The sequence below is a fragment of the Eulemur rufifrons genome, chromosome 7 (assembly GCF_041146395.1).
Source record: "Eulemur rufifrons isolate Redbay chromosome 7, OSU_ERuf_1, whole genome shotgun sequence".
Taxonomy (NCBI): domain Eukaryota; kingdom Metazoa; phylum Chordata; class Mammalia; order Primates; family Lemuridae; genus Eulemur; species Eulemur rufifrons.
In genome coordinates this window covers 279,052,159-279,073,942 of record NC_090989.1, presented here as the reverse complement: position 1 = coordinate 279,073,942, position 21,784 = coordinate 279,052,159, and the positions used below count along the sequence as shown (strand labels likewise).

At 56.8% G+C, this 21,784-nt stretch overlaps 2 protein-coding genes across 9 annotated transcripts in view; both read left to right on the top strand.

Moving 5' to 3' along the window:
- SH2D3C (SH2 domain containing 3C) overlaps nucleotides 1-16,268 on the top strand; it is a 29,875-nt gene extending 13,607 nt beyond the window's left edge. For 4 of the 6 annotated variants that reach the window (XM_069476810.1, XM_069476816.1, XM_069476811.1 and 1 more), the window contains 9 exons: nucleotides 5,120-5,248; nucleotides 6,447-6,901; nucleotides 8,531-8,655; nucleotides 10,210-10,745; nucleotides 11,720-11,835; nucleotides 12,389-12,560; nucleotides 13,741-13,852; nucleotides 14,228-14,434; nucleotides 15,659-16,268. In XM_069476810.1, coding sequence (XP_069332911.1) covers nucleotides 5,120-5,248; nucleotides 6,447-6,901; nucleotides 8,531-8,655; nucleotides 10,210-10,745; nucleotides 11,720-11,835; nucleotides 12,389-12,560; nucleotides 13,741-13,852; nucleotides 14,228-14,434; nucleotides 15,659-15,834 — 2,028 coding nt within the window. In that variant the 3' untranslated portion in view covers nucleotides 15,835-16,268. Of the gene's footprint in view, nucleotides 1-1,261; nucleotides 1,477-5,119; nucleotides 5,249-6,446; nucleotides 6,902-8,530; nucleotides 8,656-10,209; nucleotides 10,746-11,719; nucleotides 11,836-12,388; nucleotides 12,561-13,740; nucleotides 13,853-14,227; nucleotides 14,435-15,658 lie in introns of those variants that run through there. The other 2 variants (XM_069476812.1, XM_069476815.1) reach the window with 2 other exon arrangements.
- Nucleotides 16,269-17,867: 1,599 nt separating this feature from the next.
- TOR2A (torsin family 2 member A) lies at nucleotides 17,868-21,649 on the top strand. Of its 3 annotated transcripts, none has more exons than XM_069474695.1 (5): nucleotides 17,868-18,044; nucleotides 18,632-18,897; nucleotides 19,637-19,809; nucleotides 20,480-20,607; nucleotides 20,916-21,649. In XM_069474695.1, the coding sequence occupies exons 1-5, from the start codon at nucleotides 17,894-17,896 to the stop codon at nucleotides 21,158-21,160; spliced, it is 963 nt and encodes a 320-aa protein (XP_069330796.1). In that variant the 5' UTR covers nucleotides 17,868-17,893; the 3' UTR covers nucleotides 21,161-21,649. The 3 variants fall into 3 exon arrangements, with proteins under 3 accessions (XP_069330796.1, XP_069330795.1, XP_069330797.1); XM_069474694.1 differs by having other exon boundaries at nucleotides 19,634-19,809; XM_069474696.1 differs by lacking the exon at nucleotides 20,480-20,607 and having other exon boundaries at nucleotides 19,634-19,809; nucleotides 20,916-21,151.
- Nucleotides 21,650-21,784: the final 135 nt, after the last annotated feature.

Here is a 21,784-nt window from a genome sequence, read left to right as displayed (position 1 = left end):
TCTGAGAACCCTGGGAAGATAGTTAGCTTTATATTCTTTGTTATTTTTAGGGGTTAAAACATGGAGAGTTTTCTTTAACATTATACAATAAATAGTACCTGCTCACTGGAGCTGGTTCAACAGTCTCCCAAAGGACAAAGTCAAAGGAGTGTTAGTTTTAGTTTCAAGACTCAGGTGAGGGTTGGAATCAATAGTTTCCAAAAGTCCATTCCTATGTTGAGGCACTCAGCACCCTGGCAGGTGCCAGGGTTGGGGCCAAAGCACCTGCCACCCTCCTGCCCTCTAGGAGTCAGCTTCTAGAACTCGAGTTCTCAGACCATGTGGTGAATCCTTTGATTCCAGGGCAAGGATTCTTGATTCTAAGACCATAGCATTCCAGGCTTCATGCTCAGAGCTTCAGATGTGTTTACAGAAAACAAACAGCTGAGGCCCAGAGAGGTGGACTCACTGGCCTGAGGTCACACAGCCTGTCAGAAGGATTTGGACCCCAGGCCTGATTGTTGCAGAATCAGCTGTTGGCATTGAAGAGCCTACGATGCTAGGACAAAATGTCCAGACCTAAGACATTAAAGTTGAAAATAGCATGCATTTATTGAGCACTTACTTTATGCCTAACAAGTTACGTGAACCAGCGCAGCCAATGCTCACAAGAGTTCTGTGAAATCAGCACCGGCATTAGCTGCGTTTTCCAGATGCATTTTCCACGAGTAAATCGGGGCTCCCAGAGGAGAGGCTGGTGGGAGTGGGGGCACCAATGGTTAGGGGAGAGGCCACGAGTTGAGCGCAGTTTGCCTCTCTAACCACTGAGCTTTACTGGCTCTCTGCACCCCCAGAGCCTGTCCGTTGCACACCCCGCGATCCCCAGCAGAGTCTCTGCAAATCAGAGATGAGAAATCCTGCGCTCTGGGAGATTTCCTGAGGCCACAAAGGATTCGGTCAAACACATACAGGGATTTCTCCAGCTTTAAATACGATTTAACTCAAAGTCTCTGCCCGCTCCGGGTCAGGGAGGGGTGCGGCGAGTGGGGAAAGCAGGAGTATGCCCTGGCCCGCCCGGGGGTCCCCACCCTATCCCCTGACCCCCCGTGAAGCCCCCGCCTGGCGGGTCCTCAGCTCGGCGCCCCCGGCTCCAGGCAGCCCGAGCGCGCGGGACCGCAGCGCTGGGGGCGAGGGGCTGGGAGCGGGGGGCGGGCGGAGGCAGGAACAATGGCCCCCTCCCCTCCCCTGGCCGGTGGAGGGTGGGGTCTCCCCGCCCCGCCTCCCCGCTCCTCCCCCGACAAGGCGATGAGGTAATCGCGCCGCCGAGAGGCACGCGCAGCCGGTGCCCAGCCCGGTCGGTCCTCGCGCCCCTGCCCCGCGGCCGCCGCCCCCCGCACCGCGCCGGCCGGCCGCACCATGACGGAGCGCTGCAGCCTGTGGAGCGCCCTGTCGGCTGCAGCCTGCTGCTTCTACCGCGGCTCCTTCGTGCAGGTGCAGGTGAGGGGGCGGCTCGGCCCCGCCGGGCGCGCGGGGCTGGGACCCCGGCCGCTCCGGCCGCCGAGAGCGGGGGAGCCGCAGCCTGGCGGCGCGGGCAGGGGCGGGCCGGGCCGGGCCGGCGGACTGAGGAGGGGGCGGGGTCGCCCGGCCTCACCTCTGGGTGCCCGGGCGCTCCGCGGGGCCAGGGTCCAGCGGCTACTCCTGGGACTCCAGGCTGCGGGGATGCCGGTCCGCTCCCGCCTCCGCCGCGGCAGGGAGCTGAGCCGGGGCACGGGGCACCGGGAGAGGGGGTCTCCGGCTCCCTGCCGCTCCTCTGGACAGCACTCTGGCCCTTGCGGCTGACCCGGGCACCCTGGCTCCCCATTGTACCGGGGGCGCTGAGTGAGGCGCAGGAAGTTGAGGGGATGCTGCGGGTGCCAGGGCTGGGGCCAGAGCTCCCGTCACCCTCCTGCCCTCTAGGTGGGCTCGGGCATGCCCAGGGCGCGGGTCTCTGCCAGTCCAGCTGGCCGGGCAGCGCAGGACTGCGCAGTGGCGGCGAACGGGTTAAACGGAAGGGGGTGGAGGGGAGGACCCGGACCCGCCTCTCTGCGGAGCATCATCTGGGGATGGCATAGCCTGGGGTTGGGATACTGAAGGGAGCTGGAGGGGGTTGCTGGGCGCGGGCTGGTGGGAAGGGGTTAAGACCCTGGCCGGGGGTCTCCGCGCTGCTGCCTCTCGAGTCCCCTGGGAGACGCCGGGCGCGTCACCTCTGCGCTGCCGGGGCTCACACACGCTCGCAGCCCGCCTGAATGACTGCCCCGCCGGCGGAGCGCAGCATCCCCGCACCGGCCAATCAGGCGCGCGCAGGCCGGGAGGCGGTGAGATCATCTCTGGCCAATAGCAGGGCGCCCAGCGCAGGGATGCTGCATTCGCACCCCAGCCCCCCCAACTCCTGGGAGCTGGGGACCCCCAGGCTGAGGGTGAGGAGGAGGGCACAGGACCCGAGGGGTCCTCACCCTCGGGTGTGTGGGAGGACCAAGCTGGTGCCCCCAAACTCTGACCATTGATTAGGGCTGGGAAATAAGGGCCAGTTTCCTGTTGGGGATGAGGCTACCCAGGACCAGAGAGGGGAAACGACTTGTTCAAGGTCACACAGCGGCAGTCTTGGGGCCAGGTTCTTTAGCACATAGCCTCCTCCCCTTCTTGCCCCAGGTCCCTCTGGCTCCTTCCATGGAGCTGGGGATCACTCAGTTGCACGCTTTTTGCCAAGGAGTAGGACGTCGGAAGGCTGGGGCACTGGCTCTCTTTGCCCTGTGCGTCTCCCTCTTCCCCCCAGGGCTTGGTGTGGTATGAGGGGGCGGCCTAGGCTCGTGTGAGCTCTGCAGAGTGAGAGGGAGAGAAGCCAGGACCCCGTGGAGAAGGGCAGGTACCTGAGAAGGCCTAAGTCTCAGCCCACCTTTGGGGTATCGGTTTCTACCATGAGCAGAGGCTGTGCGGGATCCCCATCCCCAGGCCCCACCTTTCCCCTGACACCTGCCCAAACCACCCACTCCCACCATCTGTCCCCAGAGCCCTGCAGGCTCCTTAAAGCCGACATTTTCATGGGCCTACTGCCAAGCCGCTCTGCCCCAGCCTTGCCTGCTCAGAGTGTCCCGTTGTCCCCCCGGGATCTCGGCCTGGAGACCTTGCTGAGCCTTCTGCCCCTTCCCCACGCCAATCAGTGGCCATCTAAACAACTCTCTCTCCCCACACCCCACCGTGCCTGCCACTGCCTAGAAATCACTAGGCCACTCTCTGCAAGGACAGCAAACCTGCCCCGACACTCACAAACCCTTTGGTGGCTCTGCTGTGGTCTCAGGGTAAACCCCAGCTCCCTAAGGCAGCCTGGCAGACCCGCCACACGTGCTCTTGCCCTCACAGCCTCTTTGAAGCCTCTCCCCGTGTCCTCGCCACCCCGTCCTGGGCTCTGCTCGCAGGGGCCTGCCTTGGCGGCTCTGTCCCCAGAAGCTCTTCCCTGCCTGGACGCTTTGCTCCGCACATCCAGTCCTTCTTCAGGCCTCCGCAGAGACTCTGCCTTTTCAGGGAAGTGACCACGACTCTGTCCCCTGATGGGCGGGGGCAGGGGATGTGTCTCTGTCCATCTCTGAACATTCAGAAAACCTGGAATTGATGGTCATTGTCTGCATGGGCTCCCCAGGGCAGAGACCACTGTCCTGGTCACCTTGGGACCTCAGCCCCAGCACAAGACCACAGTGGGGGCTTAGTCAATATTTAATGAATGGAGTCAGAGATCCTAGAGATCTCTGAAGCTGGGAATCACAGTGTTGTGGGAGCAGTGTAGATTGGGGTAAGCCAAGGCAGTGCGGGAGTAGAGGGGTGGAGAACAGAGCTGCAGGGGTGGGTGATGAGACCTGTGGAAGGTCTGAGGTGGCGGGAAGTAGCTAGGAGACCCTTGGACTCTGGGGAACAGGAGGTCCTGGGGAGAGACTCACCTGGGATGAAGCTGGGCCCTTTAATGCCCGCCCCCCGTCTGTTATGCCTCTGGCCAGCTCTGGGGTCTGTCTTGGAGCAGCTGTCTCTGGGGCCTGGAGCTGGGGGAAGGGAGAGGAAGGACAGTCTCCCGTCCTCGCAGTGGTGAGGATGCCTGCGTGCTAGTTGTAGTGCTCTGGGGCACTGTCTCCTTTCACTCTTGCAGTGAGGTGAGGCAGGTTCTGTCATCACACCCATTCCACTGAGGGAGAAGTTGAGGCCCAGAGAACTCACATGGCACAGCCAGGATTGAGCTGGGCTCTGTGGTAGGGGTGCACCTGACATGGGGGCTCCCCTCCGCCTTCCCTAGGGCCCCTGGGATTGGTCAGCCTCCAACCTCAGCCACAGGAGACCAGGAATCGCCCCTTTGGGCAGGTGGAAGGTGACCTTGAGCTTCCCTGCTGGGTCACGGTTTCCCCATCTGGCAAGGATTGCTTGAGTTTGCAAGGAGAACTGCAGTGGAGATGTCTGTCTGGGGGCCTCCACGCCGCTGTCTGTGGGGCCTTTCCTACCCTTATACTGTACAGTTCGCCATCCCAGAATGTGTCCTTGTGCGTCAGCCCTGTGGTTTTGTGCATGCCTTTGACTGCAGTACCTGCTGCCTTCCTTACCTCCAACATTCACCCGTAGAAATCCTCCGTCCCCTACCTTCAAGATCAGTTTGGTGTCCCTGGTGCATAATGAGTGTTTCTTATTGCCATCTCTTCCGGAAAGACTACCCAGACCCCTCCGCCTCGTCCATACTTAATCTCCTCCCTTCTGAAAGCCACCAGCCTCTTTGCCGCTGTCCACTACTGTGGTGCTGACCGCAGTCTGCTCAGATGCTTATGTTGCTGTTGCCTCTCCTCAGCCTAGGGGCGTCCTTGAGGACAAGGGTTGGTTTCTGTGTCACCACATCCACCCCTGGCACATAGCACAGGGCCCGGAATGCAGTAGGCATTGTTTGGTGGAATTAAAGACGATTTCTTTACTCCTGTTGGGACGGGACCCATAGGTCAGGACCTTTCTGGCATTTGTGCCTTAGTGTTTCCAGAGTCCCAGGAGAGAAGGAGTTCGCCTGGGGTAGGGTGAGGTTGGGAGGGAAGGAGGAAGGGGACTTCGAGTTAGATGCCAACCCTTGCTGTCTCCCACCCAGTTCTCCAAGGAGAAGTACATCTTGGACTCATCACCAGAGAAACTGCACAAGGAGTTGGAGGAGGAGCTCAAACTCAGCAGCACAGACCTCCGCAGCCATGCCTGGTACCATGGCCGCATCCCCCGAGAGGTGAGTGGGCCCTGAGCTGGGACCTCAACCCTGGACCCTTCCACCCGCCACCTCAGCCAGTCCCAGCCCTGACCCCAACTGCCAGAGAGGCTCTGAACTGCTTGGCAGGTTCAATCAGAGTGGATTGGAATGAGATCTAGCTCTGCCATTTATTTACTATGTGACCTTGAACATGATGCTTCACCTCTCTGAGCCTCAGTTACCTAATCTGTAAAATGGAGGCCAATAACAGTACCTACCTCAAAGGGTTGTTGTGAAAATTAAATGAAATAATGCAGATAAAGTACTTAACATGATGGCTGACACCAGTGACCTCAATGAGTGTTGGTCTTTGTTGTCATTATTATCACTGTTATTGTTACTGGTCTATATATCAGTCTCTTGTGTGTTTGGTTAGTGAGTATCAATCTTTGGGTTACTCAGTTTTGACAAAGTTGAGTTTCTGGGCTGAGGTAACTTTACAAACCACATACTTGGCCCGACAGATCACCTGTCTCTTCTTTCATTCACACTATAAATCTTTGCCAAGCAATCCTTGTCAGCACATGTGCTGGGCACCAAGGACGCAGAGATGTAAGAGGTGGTGGCTTCCCTTGAGGGCTGATGGCCAGGGGTAGGGGCGTGGCTGACAGGCAAGTAGACAAAGCCTAGTGGGAGAAGTGCAAGAATGGAGTGCCCAGCAGGAATATGGGTGAGCCCTGAGGAAGGGGCACTGAGGAGGAAAGCCTTTGTGAGATGAATAGGAGTTCACCAGGTGGGCAGGCAGGAAGGGCGTTCCAGGCCAGGAAAGCAGCTTGAGGGTGCAAAGGCCCTGAGACACGCCAGAGTGCTGGGTAGTGGGAGGAATGAGGACTGGGGATTGGCTCTGCCTGACAGGAACCCCGAGAAGGGGTGAGGCCGAAACTGGGGTCTCAGATCGCAGCAGCCCCTGCTCCTCCAGACCCTGGGTCTCTGCGACTTCCATTCCAGGATACGTTCTCCCATTCCCGGACCTCTGTGCCCCAGACACAGGGCCTCTGGATGAGGTGTTCCCTCAACCTTGGTCGTTGTGTCCCTGCTCTCGAGCTTCAGATGTCAGATGTCTCCGTTCACTGGGTCCTCTATACCTGGCCTAATCTTGGTGTCCCCCCAGTCCTGGGTTGCTGTGTCCCCCAGACCCTGCATCTGGCCTTCTCCAGCCTAACCATGCCTCCTGCAGGTCTCGGAGACCTTGGTACAACGCAACGGCGACTTCCTCATCCGGGACTCGCTCACCAGCTTGGGTGACTATGTGCTCACGTGCCGCTGGCGCAACCAGGCCTTGCACTTCAAGATCAACAAGGTGGTGGTGAAGGCAGGCGAGAGCTACACCCACATCCAGTACCTGTTTGAGCAGGAGAGCTTCGACCACGTGCCCGCCCTCGTGCGCTACCACGTGGGCAGCCGCAAGGCTGTGTCGGAGCAGAGTGGCGCCATCATCTACTGCCCTGTCAACCGCACCTTCCCGCTGCGCTACCTCGAGGCCAGCTATGGCCTGGGCCAGGGCAGTGGCAAGGCTGCCAGCCCCGCCAGCCCCTCGGGCCCCAAGGGCAGCCACATGAAGCGGCGCAGTGTCACCATGACCGACGGGCTCACCGCCGACAAGGTCACCCGCAGTGACGGCTGCCCCACCAGGTCAGCCAGACCCTCACTTGTTAAAGGGGGTGTTGGTTATGAGAGTATGGTGAGAAAGGGGAGGCCCAGCCACACTGAACCGGGGTGGAATCCCTCTCCTGGAGCCTTCGCGTGCAGGGAGGAACAGGAAGAAGGTCAGGCTGTACCGTGTAGGTGTCTGGAACACAGGGTTTGCAGGGAGGCAGACCCAGGTTGCAGTCCCAGCTCTGTCACTTGCTGGCTCTGTGCCCCTGACCCTGTCGCTCACTCCTCCTCTCCATGTTTTTACTCATAAGGGCCCCCACTCCGGCAGCCCTCTTTGGCCCAGGGAGGGCCCTGAATGCTGTCCTGAACCAGAGAAGGGCCTGGTCCAGCTCCTCCCCACTCTGCCCAGCTAGCTAAGGCCGGCATGCACAGGGCCTTGCAGCATGGAAACCACAGCACAGGGGCGTTTGAATGACACCTGGTTGCCTCCAGGGCTGAGTAAGGCCAGGCCCCAGATCCTAGGAAAAGCTACAGCAGCTGATGGTTCCTGAGGTCCTGCTGTGCTCTGTGCCCGGTCCCATCGATTCCCACGTCCCCCTGGGGGGTGGGGCCTGCTCAGACCCCCACTTTATAGATGAGACATAGGCTTAGAGAGGGGAAGCTGCTTGCTAGAGAGTGGTAGGATCAAGATTCAAACCCAGATCTGTGGACTCTGATGTCTGTGCCCCTAATTTCTGGCTGTTTGCAAAGAGATTTGCTGTCTCGTGCCATAGCACTGGGATAGGCCCTCATGGCCTTATCTCCCTGGGCCTGGGCTGAGTGCCGCTAGCCAAGGAAGTGACGGATGGATTTACCCTGTAGGCAGCAGCTACTTGGCCTGTGGTTTGGAACCAGTGAATATAATGGTGCCAGGATCCACAGGCAGTGTGTGCTTGAGACATCCTGAGCACCGTCAGGGAACACTGAGGAGGGACCAGGATGGCAGGCCTAGCACCCTGAAGATCCCCACCCTTCCTGCTAGCCCCCCTCTCCTCAGACAGTTCTCCAAGTTGGGGGAAAGGTTCCCAGGGAGGGGGACAGTTGTGCAGGTTGTGGACTGCACAAGGGCTTCTGGCTTGGGGGCAATGGGGAGCTAAAATCAATCCTGCCCTCTGCTTATCAAGCTGAGGGCACTAGTGAGGGGCTATGTCTGGTCAGAGAGTGGGTGCAATTGACTAATTTGTGCAAAGGCACCTGTGGGGTAGTGGGATTCTGACTGTACCCCCATTCCTGTCCTCCTGGGGAGAGGGAGAGACAGAGGAGCCTGAGAAGCCTTGGCTCGGCTGGGTGCCCCCAAGTCTCGTTTTCCTAGGCTGGTCCAAGCCGTGTGGAAGGGGAGTGCCGGGTGGAGATGGAGACAGCAGAGCAGTGTGGGGATGTGGCTGGAAACCAGGCTGGCGGAAGCGGAGTGTGCTGGCTGGGAGTCGCGGACCAGGGTTCCCAGCTCTGCTTCCGACTTGCTGTGCAACCCCAGCCCAGCCGTTCCTCCTCTGGGCTTCAGTCTTCATACCTGCCAATCGAGAGGCTTTTCTGCCTCTGAAGTTCACAGGGCAGATGTGGGGGTCCCAGAAGTGGGCTGAGGCTCTGCCCTCGGGCTCCCGGCCCATGAAGGTGTCTGCTCCACAGCACGTCACTGCCCCACCCTCGGGACTCCATCCGCAGCTGCGCCCTCAGCATGGACCAGATCCCAGACCTGCACTCGCCCATGTCGCCCATCTCCGAGAGCCCCAGCTCCCCTGCCTATAGCACCGGTATGGCCAGCCACACGGGTAGAACAGGTGGGGGGATCTGTCGTTGCAACTTCCGTGGCTGATGGGTGGTTGTGTGTGCTCCTGCCTCCTTTCTGAGGCACAGCCTTTTCTGAGAGCAATGCCTGCAAGAAGTGACGCTGAAAACCTGTTAGCACAACTAGTGATGTTAACACACGAGACAAATCCGTGTTCACGCAATACAACTTACTGAGCCCCTAGGAGGTGCCAAGGCACGTGCACAGAGGGGGTTCCCAGCGTGTTCTCCAGAAGCGATGAAACCTGCTGGAGACACACTGTGTTGGGACCAGGGTCAGATGCTGTGAAGGACACTCGTGTGACAACACAGCCCCCACTGGTCAAGCTCCCACCTGTCGTGGGGTGCTGTGCGGGGCCCCGCACTGGCTGGGCCTCAGGTGACTTGGTGTATCCCTGGTTCCAAGCGGCTGGCTCACACCGGACTAGTTACACCTTGCTCTTTGGTTTTCTTAATAGACTTTATTTTTTAGAGCAGGTTTAGGTTCGCAGCAAACTTGAGAGGAAAGTACAGAGCACGTGCTTTCTTATAAATACAAAGAAAGTCTGTCTCATAGAAACATGCCAGGAGTTCATTTCTGAAAAAAAAAAAAAAAAAAAAAAAAAGAATGCTTTCAACAGTCAGAATTGTCCACATGACAGGTGAAGTCTCCCAGTGGGGGGTGGGGACAGGAGGAACCGCTGGGAAGTGCTTTCCCCATTGAAGATTTGCTATCTGTGTGGGTCGTCACAAATTCTTCTCTAAGTACAGAGCCACCAACTTTGTCATAGCTACAAACTTGCCTTCAAAACAATACCCCTGAGTGTAAAAGTTAATATTACTTGCTAGAAATGATTTATTGGACAATTTCGGAGCACCGTGGCATAGTAAAGCAGCCCAGAAGTCAGTACTTAAATCCCAGCCCTATCCTTTGCTGGCTGGGTAACCTTGGGCAAGTCAGTTTACCCCTCTGAGCCTCAGTTTTCTCACCTGTAGAATGAAGACCATAAAAATACTTCACAGGATGTCGAGAGGGTTAAATGGACTATTGCACAAAGAAGGATCTTGCAAGTGCTAAGGATCAATAATTATCACCTCTGATTTTTGGTGTTGGTTTTACTGCTGTGATCAGTGTATCTCCAGCATGTCCAGCTCTGGGCACTCACGGTGTACCCAATAAGTCATTAGTACCAATTTGTGGAGAAATGATTCCATGTGGCACAGTGAACTCCAGCAAGTGCTTAGCTTCCCTGGATCACCAAAACCTCCTCCAAGTACTTAACAGTAATAGTTCAGTGGCGGCCCAAGGCCGCAGTAGCCTCAGTGTAGGGCCATACAAACTCCTGGGGCCCAGGTGTTTCAGAGCGTCACCATGGGCTGATCAGTTTGCCAGAGTCTTCCAGGCCTGGCCTTCACCCACACAGAGAAGTGGAGATGTCACCCCTGTAGGGAAGAGGGAGGCTGTTCTTTTTGGATGGGTGGGGAAACCTCACTTTGGTGGGAGCTGCAGTAACTAGTCCTTTCTCTCTACCTCTCTGCAGTAACCCGTGTCCACGCCACCTCTGCAGCCCCCTCTGCCACAGCACTGCCTGCGTCCCCCGTCACCCGCCGCTCCAGTGAGCCCCAGCTGTGTCCTGGAAGTGCCCCAAAGCCCCCTGGGGAGTTGGACAAGGGCCCTCATGCAAGCCCCTCCCACACCCTCTGCAAGGCCTCCCCATCACCATCACTAAGCAGCTACAGTGACCCAGACTCTGGCCACTACTGCCAGCTCCAGCCTCCTGTCCGTGGCAGCCGAGAGTGGGCAGCGGCTGAGGCCTCCAGCCGGCAGGCCAGGAGCTATGGGGAGAAGCTAAAGGAACTGTCAGAAAATGGGAGCCCCGAGGGGGACTGGGGCAAGACCTTCACAGTCCCCATTGTGGAAGCCACCTCTTCCTTCAACCCAGCCACCTTCCAGTCACTACTGATCCCCAAAGATAACCGGCCACTGGAGGTGGGCCTTCTGCGCAAGGTCAAGGAGCTGCTGACGGAGGTGGATGCCCGGACGCTGGCCCGGCATGTCACCAAGGTTGACTGCCTGGTAGGTGCTGGGTGCATGCTGGGGTGGGGGCAGCACCTCTGTCCTCTGGCTTTGGGACAGGGGTCAAGGTGGTGAGAGGCTGGCTCCCAGAGTCCCCAAGTATAGAGACTGGGCCTGGATTCTGGCTTCACAGCTGTCCTTTACCTGCTCTATGACTCCGGGCTGGTCATCTTGCCTCTCATTTTCTCCTTTTAAAAGGCAAAAACCAAAATATTTAAAGGAAATTCTTGTTTTCTTTAAATGTCAGTTTGGCACTGGCACAGAACTGGGCAGACCTGAAACATGGTGTCTGGCCCCTGGAAGGCAGTTCCTGAGTGTCGGAGAGTCAGCCTGGTCAAAGTCAGCCGCTGGCCCAAGGAATAGAAAAGGCCCGACTCCTCACCGCCCCCTAGTGGACAAAAAAGCAAAAAATATTACCTCGGCCCTTACATTGTCAATGCCTGGGCCTTTGCTTTGTATGCGTCTTTGACCATCAAGGGACCCCAGTTATCTCTGTGGCTCAGTTTCTCCCTTTGCAGTTCGGGAGGAACTGATTACCTGGTTACACTGTTCTGAGAGCTCAGGAAGCAAGAAAAGAGAGGAGGCAGAGATGTTGCTCCATGAAGAGTACAGGGTGAGAAGGGAGGAACCCGGGTTCTAGGCCCACTGTGTGACCTTGGGCAAGTTCATTCCCTCCCTAAGCCTCAGGTTTTCCCTCTGGAATAGGGGTGTCCTCGTCCTTGAACTTAACTGAATATTTAACATGCCAGACACCTCTGGGCATTTCCCCATTTATCCCCCATTTCCCAGATGGAGAAACCGAGGCTCACTCAGGAAGGTAGAATCACTTACTCCATGTCAGAGGGTTAGCGGTGGAGCTGGGATTCAAACCCGCCTCCCAGCCAGGTTACCCCCTTAGACAAAGCCCTCTGACTCCCAGATGGTTTGGGCCAGCCCTGGCAGGAAATTAATCAGCCCTCTGGGCATCTTTGCAGGTTGCTAGGATACTGGGCGTTACCAAGGAGATGCAGACCCTAATGGGAGTCCGCTGGGGCATGGAGTTGCTCACCCTCCCCCACGGCCGGCAGCTGCGACTAGACCTGCTGGAAAGGTAAGGGGCGCACCGGCGCACGGGGGCTCCCGGGGAACCCGGCTGGCTTCCGCCCTTCGCCGTGGCCGGTGGGCCAATCACAGTCTCTCAGCCCGGCTCCCAGGGCTCCTGGCCACGCTTCCCGTCCCACGGACCAATCGCAACCTCTCCATGATATCCGCGCTTAGCAATCTTGGTTTCCCAGAGTCTGAGTATGTCTCTGCATTCGCCTTCCTGTTCCATCCCCTTGACCAATCATCCCCTTGTCCATCCGCCGCGGCCCCGCCCACCAGCTCGTTCATTCTTAAAACAGCTCCGCGGGTGATTCCACTGAGCAATCGCAAGCCCCGCCCTGCGTTCTGGCCCCGCCCCTGATTCATACTGACCAATCAGAATCCCGAGGCCTTGCTTTCCATCACTCTGGCCGCGCCCCGAGATCTCACTGACTCTTCGAAAGCTCCCTCTTTGGCTCTGCTCTCCGCCCCTCCCAGCCCAGCGACGCGCGGCGGCGGGCCCCTCCCCAGCCCCGACACAGTGGTCGGCCCCGCCCACCCTGACCTGGCGGCCCCGACAGGTTCCACACCATGTCCATCATGCTGGCCGTGGACATCCTGGGCTGCACGGGCTCCGCCGAGGAGCGGGCAGCGCTGCTGCACAAGACAATCCAGCTGGCGGCCGAGCTGCGGGGGACGATGGGCAACATGTTCAGCTTCGCCGCGGTCATGGGTGCCCTGGACATGGCCCAGGTACTAGGGGGCCCGCGCAGAGCCGGGCCGCGGTAGACGGTCTGGAAGAGCCCTGGGGTGCATTCCCCTGGGCTGGCTGAGCCTCACGAAGGAAGAGCTTTTGAAGTTTCTAGGCAGCCTTGGTGAGAGTAACTGGGGGAACTGAATTGTCCAAGTGCTGACCAACATCAAGTTCTTCTCTTTCTCTGGGCCTCAGTTTCCCCACTTGTAAAATGAATGAGGAGCATTATATGAGTTTAGAGAATAAGAAAAAAATGAGGCCGGGCGCGGTGGCTCACGCCTGTAATCCTAGCACTCTGGGAGGCCGAGGCGGGTGGATTGTTTGAGCTCAGGAGTTCGAGACAAGCCTGAGCAAGAGCGAGACCCCGTCTCTACTAAAAATAGAAAGAAATTATCTGGCCAACTAAAATATATATATAGAAAAAATTAGCCGGGCATGGTGGCGCATGCCTGTAGTCCCAGCTACTTGGGAGGCTGAGGCAGTAGGATCGTTTAAGCCCAGGAGTTTGAGGTTGCTGTGAGCTAGGCTGATGCCACAGCACTCACTCTAGCCTGGGCAACAAAGCGAGACTCTGTCTCAAAAAAAAAAAAAAAGAAAAAGAAAAAGAAAAAAATGGCACTTATTGTGCTAGGTGCTACACTAAGTACCAGCACTAATTTCTCAAAACAATCTCATGGTGTAGGTGCTTTTATTGTCCCCATTTTACAAATGGAGTAATTGAGACAGGGCAGTCCTTGCCTAAGGTCACACAATCAGAGGCTGAAAGAATTAGGACTGGAACCAGGTCTGGCTGATGTCTGAGCTGAACCTTACTCACACTACACTGCCTCTCTGAAGCCCAATAAATGGGGACAACAGGATCACAGAGGCAGTGCCCCGGGTTCAGCTTCCAGCTCTGCCACTTATGTTCAGAATAACCTCTGGCAAGTCATTCCCCTCTCTGAGCCTTAGTTCCCTCATCTATAAAGTGGGTTGTTGTAAGGGCTTCACAGGAGACATGAGAGGCAGTCAGCATTGTCCCCGGTACATGACTGGGGACATAATAGTGTCCCCATAATAGTGTCGCCATAATAGTGATTATTATCCCACATCTGGTTGTCCACTCAGCGAGGTGGCCTGTGGCCAGCAGCCCCTGTAGGCCCCTTCCCTGGCTGGCCTCTCACAGTCTGGTCTCCCCAGATTTCCCGGCTGGAGCAGACATGGGTGACCCTGCGGCAGCGACACACAGAGGGTGCCATCCTGTATGAGAAGAAGCTCAAGCCTTTTCTCAAGAGCCTCAATGAGGGAAAAGGTACCTCCCCTGCCTTGCTGTGTGACTTTGGACAGGTTCCCACCATCTCTGGGCTGGCAGAGACTCTCCCAGCGTGGACGATGCTGAGAGCTTGCCTGAGCTGTATGCAGGCTGTTCCCCCCGAGCCCACTCTCCGCACCTGGTGGCTGTGTAAGCTCTGGCCGGGTCCAGGCTCAGCTCTCTGGGCTGGGCCAAGGCTTTTGCATTCAGCTGGGGGAATCCAAAAGGAAGAGTTTGTCCCAGGAGTCAGGAGCCCTTGGGGCTCTCTCTGGGACCTCAGGCAGGCCCCTTTCCTCCGCACCTCAGCTTGTGGGACTGCAGTGGACAGCGGGGTCCTCCAGGGTCTCTAAGCGCCTGCTGTCTCCCTCCCTGCAGAAGGCCCCCCACTGAGCAACACCACCTTTCCTCATGTGCTGCCACTCATCACCCTGCTGGAGTGTGACTCGGCCCCAGCAGAGGGCCCCGAGCCCTGGGGCAGCACAGAGCATGGCGTAGAGGTGGTGCTGGCCCACCTGGAGGCCGCCCGGACTGTGGCGCACCACGGAGGCCTGTACCACACCAACGCTGAGGTCAAGCTGCAGGGTGAGTGCTGGGTGGCATCTGGGGGGTCCTGTAAGCTTGGGCCTCCCTCCACCTGACTCACTGCTCCCTCTTCTCCCTCCCTCTGTCCTGCCTGTCCCCTGACTCCTCATCTCTTTCGTCCACTCACTCATTAGTTCAACAAGCCATTGTTAGTGTCAGACACCAGGTGGGGGTGGGGGGACACAGAGATGATTCAAAGAGCACCTTTGATGCATAGGGTCTTAGCTTCAGTGAACCTCAGTGTTCTCATCTGTGAAATGGGCATCGTGTAGGCTACTTTACAACGTTATTTGCAAGGCACTCAGCCTGGGGCCCTGGAGCTGAGACAGACCTGCCCAGTCTTCACAGAGCTCATTCTAGTGGAGAGGTAGACCTCCCTCTTGTGAAAGGAGCAGAGAGAAAGTGGCTTCAGACAACCTCTCTTACTGCTTTTGGCATTATTTAAGTCATCACGATTCACTGGAAACAAATTGGAAATTACAGCTGAGTAAAATAAGATTAAAAAAAAAAATTACCCTCAATTACTCAGAGGTAAATGCTGTGAACACATTCTGGTGTCTTTCCAGCCTTTTCCTTTTTCAGAAAGAAAAAATATATATTTTTTACATTTACTTACAAAATGTATATATTTCTTAGGAAAAAAAATCTAGAACTTATAGAAAAATACAAAAAAGAAAAGAAAAATCACCCAAGATGTTCAAAAATTAACATTAATATTTTATCTTCTAATCATTTAAAAACTATAGGCTGCATGGCTGGGCATGGTGGCTCATACTTTTAATCCTAGCACTTTGGGAGGCTGAGGCGGGAGGATCATTCAAGCAAGAGTGAGACCCTGTCTCTACCAAAAATAGAAAAATTAGCCAGTCATGGTGGCAAGTGCCTGTAGTCCCAGCAACTTGGAAGGCTGAGGCAGGAGGATCACTTGAGCCCAGGAGTTTGAGGTTGCTGTGAGCTACAATGATGCCACTACACTCTAGCTGGGGCAGCAGAGTAAGACCCTGTCTTAAAAAAATAAAAATAAAAAAAATTATAGACTGCAAATAGGAAGACAAAGGTGCTAAACTATGTGGTCGTATTCATCAACAAACCTTGTTAGATCCCTAGCAGGGCTGGGGGAAGGTCCCACTGCGCAGGGTCCTGAAGGATGTTGGGGCTCTGGGTGGGAGCTCCAGCCTCCCAGGCTGGATGGTGGTCCCCTGACCCTGTGCCCCCACACTTTAGGGTTCCAGGCCCGGCCGGAGCTCCTGGAGGTGTTCAGCACTGAGTTCCAGATGCGCCTCCTCTGGGGCAGCCAGGGCGCCAGCAGCAGCCAGGCCCGGCGCTATGAAAAGTTCGACAAGGTCCTCACTGCTCTGTCCCACAAACTGGAACCTGCTGTCCGCTCCAGTGAGCTGTGACCTCCAAGGACCCATCCCCTCTGCAGCTGTGACAGCATTGGGGGCAGAAGGGCACAGACCTTTCCCCAGAGCACCCCAGGGACACTGTGATCAGCCCGAGAATGTTCTGGGTTCAACTCCAGGATCTCCTTTGCACCTCCAGGGTCCTGCGTGGACTCTGGACTCTGTCCGACCACCACCACGGCTACACACTCATCAAGTCTCCCCTGAGGAAGAACAGGAACCCCCTGTTCCTCCCACCAGCTTCTGCTGCTCCCCTTCCTGCAGGTTCCTTGTTTTTGAGCCATGGGAGGCTCCTCATGCCTCCTCACTCTCCATCTGTCCCTCACTGACACCAAGGCCTCCATCTTGCTGTAAATAAGCCCATCTGCTCTGTAAATAGATGTACAGAAGCCATGTTCTTTCTTTCATATAATAAACTTTTATGACTCTTTCTTCTGTCTCTCAGGGGGTCCTGGGGTGGAAGGAAGCACCTTTTCTCAGGTGAAAGGTGGAAAACTTCATTCAACAAATACTTCCTTAGCCTGTAATCCCACCACTCTGGGAAGCTGAGGTGGGAGGATTGCTTGAGTCCAGGAGTTTGAGGCCGCAGTGAGCTGTGATCGTGCCACTGCACTCCAGCCTGGGTGACAGAGCCTATCTCAAAAAACAAAACAAAACAAAAAACCCCAAATACTTCTTTGGCACCTGGGACATTCCAGAGTGTGCCAGGAGCCAGGGTACAGCAAGTACCAAAACCCACGAGGAGCTCACAGACCGCTGGGGGAAATGAACAGCTAATTCCAACCAAGTGGGAGGAATTCTGACCTGCCCTTACTCCTACCCTATGCCATGGCCCTGGGAGCCACAGCAACGGTTCCCACAAACACACGACTAAGGATCCTAATGTTTGGAGTGAACGGGCTTTTTGAAATCTAAGATCCCAACTTCCTTCTAGAAAACTGAGACCTGGAAAGAGAAAGGACTTTTCCTGGGTCACAGCAGCAGGGTGGGGAAGGTGACAACTTACTGTCCTGACCCAGAGTCCTTTCCTTTTCTCTCCTCAATAGTGAGGACTATTCATTTCTTTTTAGGCTTTGAAATGTGGGTCCAGAAATCTTGGTGTGTATGTGTGTGTGTGTGTTTGTGTGACAGAGAGAGAGAGAGAGACTGTGTGTAGGGGCGGGGTGGATCAGGGACTCTTTGGGGTAGGCCATGAAGGCAGTTTTCTTGGTTCCCTTACTGCTGGAGGCTTGGGGAGCCTGTTCACTGAATCTGAAACATCTGGAATCCTTTGGTTTCTGAATTCTCTGACCAGGAGAGGCTGACAGCTTCTAACTTAGCATGTTAGATCTTCGGCAGCAGCCAGATTGGGTTCAGTTCTACTGTTTACCAGCTGAGTGACCTCTTGGGCCCTAAATTCCTCCTCAACAAAATGGGAAAAACAACAGAACCTATCTCCTAGGATTGATGGTGAGCACCTAGCACATAGTTCCGCTAGTTAAGGGACAGCCATATTTCGTGCAAAATGGATTGTCAGTGATCATTTGTTGATTACTCTCTGAGCCAAAACACTTTGTGTGCCTGTGTCTCATTCAAATACCACCATTTCTCTGTGTGGCAGGTACTATTATCATAAGGCACTTAACACTAATAGCGCATAGTAAGTGCTCACAAAAATCTGTTAGTGAAGGCTCTTCCGTCTTATAAAAGAAAAAGAGCATGGAGAGGCGCTTTGCAGGGTGTAAGGTTCCGCACAAGTTTGTGCTGTAATCCTTACGTCGCCCTTTGTGGTCATATCCTTTATTTATTCTTCTTTCTGAGCTGCTGTGATGGTCCCCTAGTTACCGTGGCCATGGAAACACGGCCGCCATCCTGGATTGGACCGTTCGCGGGCTCCCTCTGGAGGCCACCTTCAGGTCCTGCTGACGGACGACGGGGCGGGCTTTTGAGACAGGCGAGAGGGGAGTCGGGAGTTGTAGGCGATGGGCGTGGCTGCTGTGGAGCGGTGCACGCCGGGAGTTGTAGTTCGCGGGCGAGGCGGTTGGCGGCCCCCAAGCGGAGCTCGGGCTTCACCCGGATGGCGGCTGCCACGCGCGGCTGCCGGCCCTGGGGCGCACTCCTCGGGCTGCTCGGACTGGTCTCGGCCGCAGCTGCCGCCTGGGAACTGGCTTCGCTGCGCTGCAACTTCGGAGCTTTCTGCGAATGCGACTTCCAGCCCGACCTACCGGGTAGGAGCCAGGGAGCCCGGAGCCGAGGGGCGGGCGGACGCAGGAGCTTTGGGAGCTCGGGCCGGAGCGTGCCCCGGCCGCAGCGGCTGTGACCAGGAGTGTAGAAGCGGGGGGCGGGACCCACGGACGGCCGAGGCCAGAGGCGGGCCCAGCTTCGAGGGCATCTGAGAGCCCCGAGTGCCGACCTGATGCGAGGTTTGGGGGTGCCTGCTGGGGCCCAGGCCAGCCTGCCAGGATGGAGAGGCCTTTGACAGCAGAGCGCTTAGGAGTAGGTGTCGGGCCTCCACGGGCGAAACCTGCTTTGAGGGTGGCAGCGGTCTGGGGCACACCCTGTTGACAGCTCGCTCCTACTCGGGGCTGAGCGAAATCTAGAGGACCGTCTGGTGGGGGCGCTGCCGAGCTGAGCCAGGCCTGAAGGTGGCCGTTGCCGCCAGAGACCTCAGGGTCCCCAGGCCATGTGTGCATAGACAGTTTGGACAGTAAGAACACAGGAATCCCAGACCAAGTTCCAGACACGACTTCCGCCTTGAACCTGTGCCTTGGTGGGATGTGTCCTCAGCTCTTAAACCGTCCTTCTATGGCCCTAGGACTGGAGTGTGACCTGGCCCAGCACCTGGCCGGCCAGCATCTGGCCAAGGCACTGGTGGTGAAGGCACTGAAGGCCTTTGTGCAGGACCCGGCCCCCACCAAGCCTCTGGTCCTGTCCCTGCACGGCTGGACCGGCACCGGCAAGTCCTACGTCAGCTCCCTGCTGGCGCACTACCTCTTCCGGGGCGGCCTCCGCAGCCCCCGCGTGCACCACTTTTCCCCCGTCATCCACTTCCCGCATCCCAGCCACATCGAGCGCTACAAGGTAGGCTGTGCATGTCCTGGACCAGGGCTGGCCTGCTCTGTGGAGTGACAGACCCTTAGGGAATGAGCCCTGAGCCCAGAGAGGGGAGTCACTTGCTCCAGGCCACACAGCCAGTTGGAGCTCCAGCCCTCATGACCCATTCTGCACAAAGCTTGGGAAAGAGCCATTCTACCTGGCAGGGAGTTCTCTCATTCTTGGGGGGCAGTAATAGTACCTACCTGCCTGGGCTGTTGTGAGAGACACGGGGTAACTGCAGGTATTATATATGGAGCACCTGTTTGTCAGACAGTCTGCATCGTCATTTCCCTGGGAAGCACTTGGCACCAATTTGTGGCCCAGAGTAAGCACTCAAGTAAATATTAGCTCTTACTACTGTTGTGGGTTGCAAGGTGCTTTCCAAGCTGATCTGTTTCAGCTGTCAACACTGCAGGGAAGCTTCAGGAAGCAGAAAGGAGCCTTCCCCTTTTATAGAAAGCAGCAGTGTCATGGAACGAGCCTTGAACAGGGAGGAGGGAGGCCCGGCTGTGAGTCCCTGTTCTTCTGCTGACTGGCTGCAGGACTTTGAGTGGGTCTCTGCCCCTCTGGGTCAGAGTTTCGCCATGCGTCTCATTAAGCGGTTGGTGCTCTCTGGGAGACCGTATCTCCCCAGGAAGGGGATTAGTTCTTGGCTTGGGAAGCAGTCTGGGGTTGGGGGATTATCTCTAGCCCCCCTTGAACTTCCATCTCTCCCTCCCAGAAGGATCTTAAGAGCTGGGTCCAGGGGAACCTCACTGCCTGCAGCCGCTCGCTCTTCCTCTTTGATGAGATGGACAAGATGCCCCCAGGCCTGATGGAAGTCCTGAGACCTTTCCTGGGCTCCTCCTGGGTTGTGTACGGGACCAACTATCGCAAAGCCATCTTCATCTTCATCAGGTGGGGCCTGGCTTTGCAGTGGGCACAGTGTGGGGGACACTTCTCAGAGGTCCAGCTCTACAGCCTTGGCCTGTGCTCCCAGTGGAATATTCTTCTCCATGGGACCATGCTCTCGCTGCTGATATTGTCACTGAAGGTGGTTCACTTCCCCTTTGACATTCTCAAAGCCCTTTCTGGGCTCGGTCTTTTTGATTCTTGCCAATTTTTTGTGGAAGCCATTCCAGGTGGAGTTTTCCCTCTTTTGTGGCCAGGAAGACACAGGCCTGGGAAAAGCAGGACTAGAGTTCTCATCCTCTAGTCGCAGCTTTCAGAGTCCTGGCTGTGTTTCCTTAGGCGAAATTCTTCACCTCTCTGAGCTTCTGTCTCCTCTTCTGAACAGCAGGACCAATATTAATGCCCCATTGTCCTCCGGGAGGCTGGGTGAGAGAAAGTCAGTTAAGGGACACAAAAGTGTTTTGTAAACTGTACAGTACATGGCACACATAGGTGAATTACAGGGGTCGTGGCTGTGGATACAAGAACTAGAAAGGGGAAGTGGCGTGTTTCCAGTGGGTTTGGCTCCTCTCGGCACTGAGCTATGCTCCCGACTTGTGTTAGGTGGCACTGGGGAAGTCAGGGCCAAATCCCGGCCTTACTGGTCCTTGTCTGAGTCTCAGCCTCATGGTTGTAGCAACACTGGTGGTGAGCAGATCAACCAGGTGGCATTGGAGGCATGGCGCAGCCACCGGGACCGCGAGGAGATCCGCCTGCAGGAGCTAGAGCCGGTCATCTCCCGGGCTGTGCTGGACAACCCGAACCGTGAGTGTGGTTCACCCCATCCAGGGGTGGCTTCACACCCAGACCCAGTGGCCCAGCTCCCCTGGGTGGCAGGTTCTCCCGGGGTCTGATGCTTTGCCCACTGACCTGGTAGTTCTGAGCCCAGGCTTTGGCGCTCCCAGCTCTATGACCTTGGGTGAGTCTTAACCCCGCTGAACCCTACGTCTGGAAGGTGGCTGGGAGGACGGAGGCCAGCATCGTGTGTCCACTGCCCCTGTAGGGGCACAGGGGAGCTGACTTCTCCCCACCTGTGAAGCACAGGGTCTTGTCCCCACCCACCCTTCCTGCAGATGGCTTCTGGCACTCAGGCATCATGGAGGACCACCTCCTGGACGCGGTGGTACCCTTCCTCCCGCTGCAGCGGCACCACGTACGGCACTGCGTGCTCAACGAGCTGGCCCAGATGGGCCTGGAGCCGAAGGACGAGGTTGTCCAGGCCGTGCTGGACAGCACCACCTTCTTCCCTGAGCACGAGCAGCTCTTCTCCTCCAATGGCTGCAAGACTGTGGCTTCCCGGATCGCCTTCTTCCTCTGACTCCCTGGGTGGCATTCTTGCCGTCCTCTACTGGCCAGGCATACAGGAAAGGCCTGGAGCCTCTGTCAGAGGGACCCTTGTCCCAAGCCTCCTGGACAGTGGGACCCAGAGCACAAAGTGAAGATGAAGAGGGCTGTTGCCCAGCCCAGGGCACAGAAGGCCAGGAAGGGCCCTGGCCTCTTAACTGCTTTGAGGGCATCTTGGCCTTTGCTGCCCTCCCCAGGGAAACCCCTGGTCACCCCAGAACCTCACTGAGCCTTGACCTCCCCTCCCCAAGCCTGAGCCTCCTTACTGTGAATCGTAACTCAGGGACTGCAGCTCGAGGCGGCTACCTCCCTCCTCGGTCTGTTACTACGCTGGCCCCTTGCTCAGGCACGCGCCTCTCCCCTCGACCCACACGCTGTGTCTGGCTCGACTTCTCAATTTCTGTGAATGGAGGGACTCAAGCTGCCAGCTGGGCCTGGTTTTTGAAGTTTTTAATTTTGTAAAAGAGAACAAGTAAAATAAACTTAGCCATGGGACCAGAGGAATGTTGGTTACGGTTTCTAATCGCTCTGGAGGGAGGCAGCTTTGCTGAGTGCCAGCGTGGCGGGGGTAGAATCGCCTCCCTCCCCAGCAAGAAGT